At 33.1% G+C, this 2,961-nt stretch overlaps 1 protein-coding gene across 1 annotated transcript; it reads right to left on the minus strand.

Annotated features, from left to right (window-relative positions):
- Nucleotides 1-721: 721 nt before the first annotated feature.
- On the minus strand, nt 722-2,351 carry LOC122578114 (ribosomal RNA-processing protein 14-like). The gene is made up of 2 exons (XM_043749999.1): nt 2,245-2,351; nt 722-1,988 (listed from the first exon to the last, which is right to left on the minus strand). Exon 2 carries the CDS (start codon nt 1,947-1,949, stop codon nt 879-881), a length of 1,071 nt encoding a protein of 356 aa, XP_043605934.1. The 5' UTR covers nt 1,950-1,988; nt 2,245-2,351; the 3' UTR covers nt 722-878.
- Nucleotides 2,352-2,961: the final 610 nt, after the last annotated feature.

Below are 2,961 nucleotides of genomic sequence, written 5' to 3' on the forward strand. Positions count from 1 at the left end.
AAAGTACCTGAACTTATCAACTTGTTGCGGATGACATATGTGCATTCTTGGTTCCAGAAAAAGCTGAGAATGTTGCATTATAAAGCTTATAGGCTATTCAAAGGCATTTGCAGATTATAAAAGATGATATATCGATTCAAAAAAGAAAAGCAAAGCTTGCAGGGAAGCAATACTGCTCGAATTCAGATTTAAATGATTATATTTGTGCTTCAGAAGAGCAAAGATCTTAGTTTCTTTTGTATTTTCAATTGAATAGATGAAAAGAAACAACAAGATCTTGGAACAACTTATTATCACCCAGTGCCGATTCTCCAAAAAACCTTGTAAAAAAGCGTTCATTATCTAATAAGTGACAAGTCAATCCCACATAAAGCAAGGTTGATATCTGATGCTGCACCTAAAGATTAATCTTGTATAACTTGAATTCTATACCAAATTCAAAAGCTAGTGCAAATCACAATTCAGAATTTTCTATTCCTCTTTTTGTCACTATATAATTCCTTATTCGTAGCAATTTCGACAACATGTTACCAATTATTCAAATCACATCTAGACATTCAAATGAAACTAAAGCTAGTGCAAACTACAAAGAGAAAGAGAATGTGAGTTGCTTTCAATAAGCAAGTAAACAACAAAAAATATCAACAAAACAAAAAGAGTAAATTAGGCACAATTTAGTCCCTCTTTTCAATGAAGATTGCAACAGATTTTCAAGAACATATTGCAAAATCTTCAAGTCGCATTATAATAAAACGAAACCAAAATTATCAAAATACAGCCCAAATTCTAAAGCTACTGAGAAATACGAGTAAAAAACAGTGCATCATAGTAAAATGAAACATAAAAAATCCAAGAAAGGATTAACCTTCACGCAGCTTTTAGTCCTTTTTATCACCAATATAACCTTCTTTTCGCCCTTCAAATCCAGGCCTCATGAGCTTCTTCTCTCTCTTCGCAATTTTTCTCGCCTTCTTTTGGTTAGCCCTCTCCTCTATATTCCCTCTTCTCTTCGCTTGTTTCTCCTCCCTCAGCTTATCCTGAGTCTCGACTCTATCCTTCCATTTCCCTGCACTCTTCTCACGCCTCTTCTTTTCCTTCTGCAAACTTCTCTTCAAAAGCCTCGGGTCATCATGAACCTTCACACCCATCGCCTTATCAGTTGCAGCCTTCCACGAATGCTTTGTAGCTACCACCGGATTCTCTTTCCTAGCTTCCTTCAACTTCTGTGCTTTCTCCAATTCCTTTACTTTTGACCCCTTCTTCATTTTCTTATTCTTACTCTCATCTTCGTCTCCCAGTTTCACTTTCCCAAACTCAAAATCAGTCTCGATCTTCTCCTTACCTTTACCACTACCACTAGCACCCTTACTGTCATTACCACTAACACGATCCTCCCTTTTCCGCTTCTTATCAGTAAAATCGCCACTCTCCCTAATCTCATTCATCCTCATTGTTCGTTTCCCTTGACCACGATTAGACCGAAGCATTTCAAGCTTTTGATGCAATCTCTGCTGCAACTCCTCATAAGTAACAGACTTACTATTACTACTTTCACCATCAAAACCCGTTATCGGTTTCACTTTAATCTCAATCTCCTCCTCTTCATCATCATCATCATCATCGTCACTACCCTTCCCAGCCTTACCAATATTTTTCTTAAGAAGATCAAGCGTCGTCGTTTGTGATTTCTCGGGGTCAAGACGATCACGACGAGATTGCTTAATGTTTTGGCGTGTCTGTTGCTTCATAGAAGCTCTTTTGACTTTACTAAGTCCTTGAACCCATGTTTTTGAATCTTCGTCAACCGGAAGGTAAAACTTTGCAGGAATTAACTCTATTAGCTTATCGAAAAACTGGGCGTTGTCGTGGATTAAAGTTTTGAGGTCAGTATTTGGGGTATCAACAGCATCAGAAGTGACTGAATGTGCCCTCTGATGCTTCTTCTTCATTTATGACGTCTAAATTATTCAAATGCTAAAGGCTATAACCTGAAATAATTGTATATTTTTTTAAAGGTAGCAACTTTTAAATGTAAATGAAAAGGCGTTACGACTGTTAAAACACACACATGCGTATATACATACAATTTTGAAGAACAGATACGCAAATTCTACACTGATGATAATAAAATTAAACAAAACGGATTATTATATGATAAATCACTGGCAGCAGAAATTAAAGAATAATTAAGTAACAGTATGTAAAGTATTTAAGAGGTATATATATAATTAGAGTAGTGTTTACCTGGAGAATGAAGAAATAAGGAGTGACAGAAAACCTAATTAGATAAGAGGCGGTGGAATGGTGGTGAATAAAAAGGGAAGGAGGAGGAAGAAAAGGGGGTAGGGTTTAAGTTTTACAAAAGGCACCCCTTGTTTGATGGTTAATTAATTAATAAATGCATTTTTTTAATAACTAATTACTCGTACTAATTTGATATAATTTTTTTATTTTTTTATTTTACATATGATGTAATTTGTTATTGTACATTTTTTTTTAAAAAAAAAATCAAAATAAAAATATATTAAATAGTTTTTTATATGCATTTTAATTATAAAAAATTTTTCTTTTTTGTAGGGCATGTTTGAGATTTTCATAATTAGTAAAAAAAAAAAAGGTTAATTTCATAATCAAAATTTTAACTAAATAAGATATGTATTAATTGAGATATAAGTTATAAAAATATCATGAATATTTGACATATATAAAATCTAAATAATTTGACAACGGAAGGTTCTCATAAAAAAAAAAATGGATGATAAACCTTAATACATCAATTATATATAATGCTTTATAAATTAAATATAAAATATTAGTATAAATTTTAGTATATGACAAAATTTTAGTATAAATTGTCACTTATTATTAACATCACCAATACCAACCTAACTAAAACTAACTATGTAAGGATGTGCCTTACGCCAGGACTCATTCCCAAGGGGACTGGTCTTAATCAACGCC

Source organism: Erigeron canadensis, chromosome 8 (genome assembly GCF_010389155.1).
Source record: "Erigeron canadensis isolate Cc75 chromosome 8, C_canadensis_v1, whole genome shotgun sequence".
Lineage (NCBI taxonomy): Eukaryota > Viridiplantae > Streptophyta > Magnoliopsida > Asterales > Asteraceae > Erigeron > Erigeron canadensis.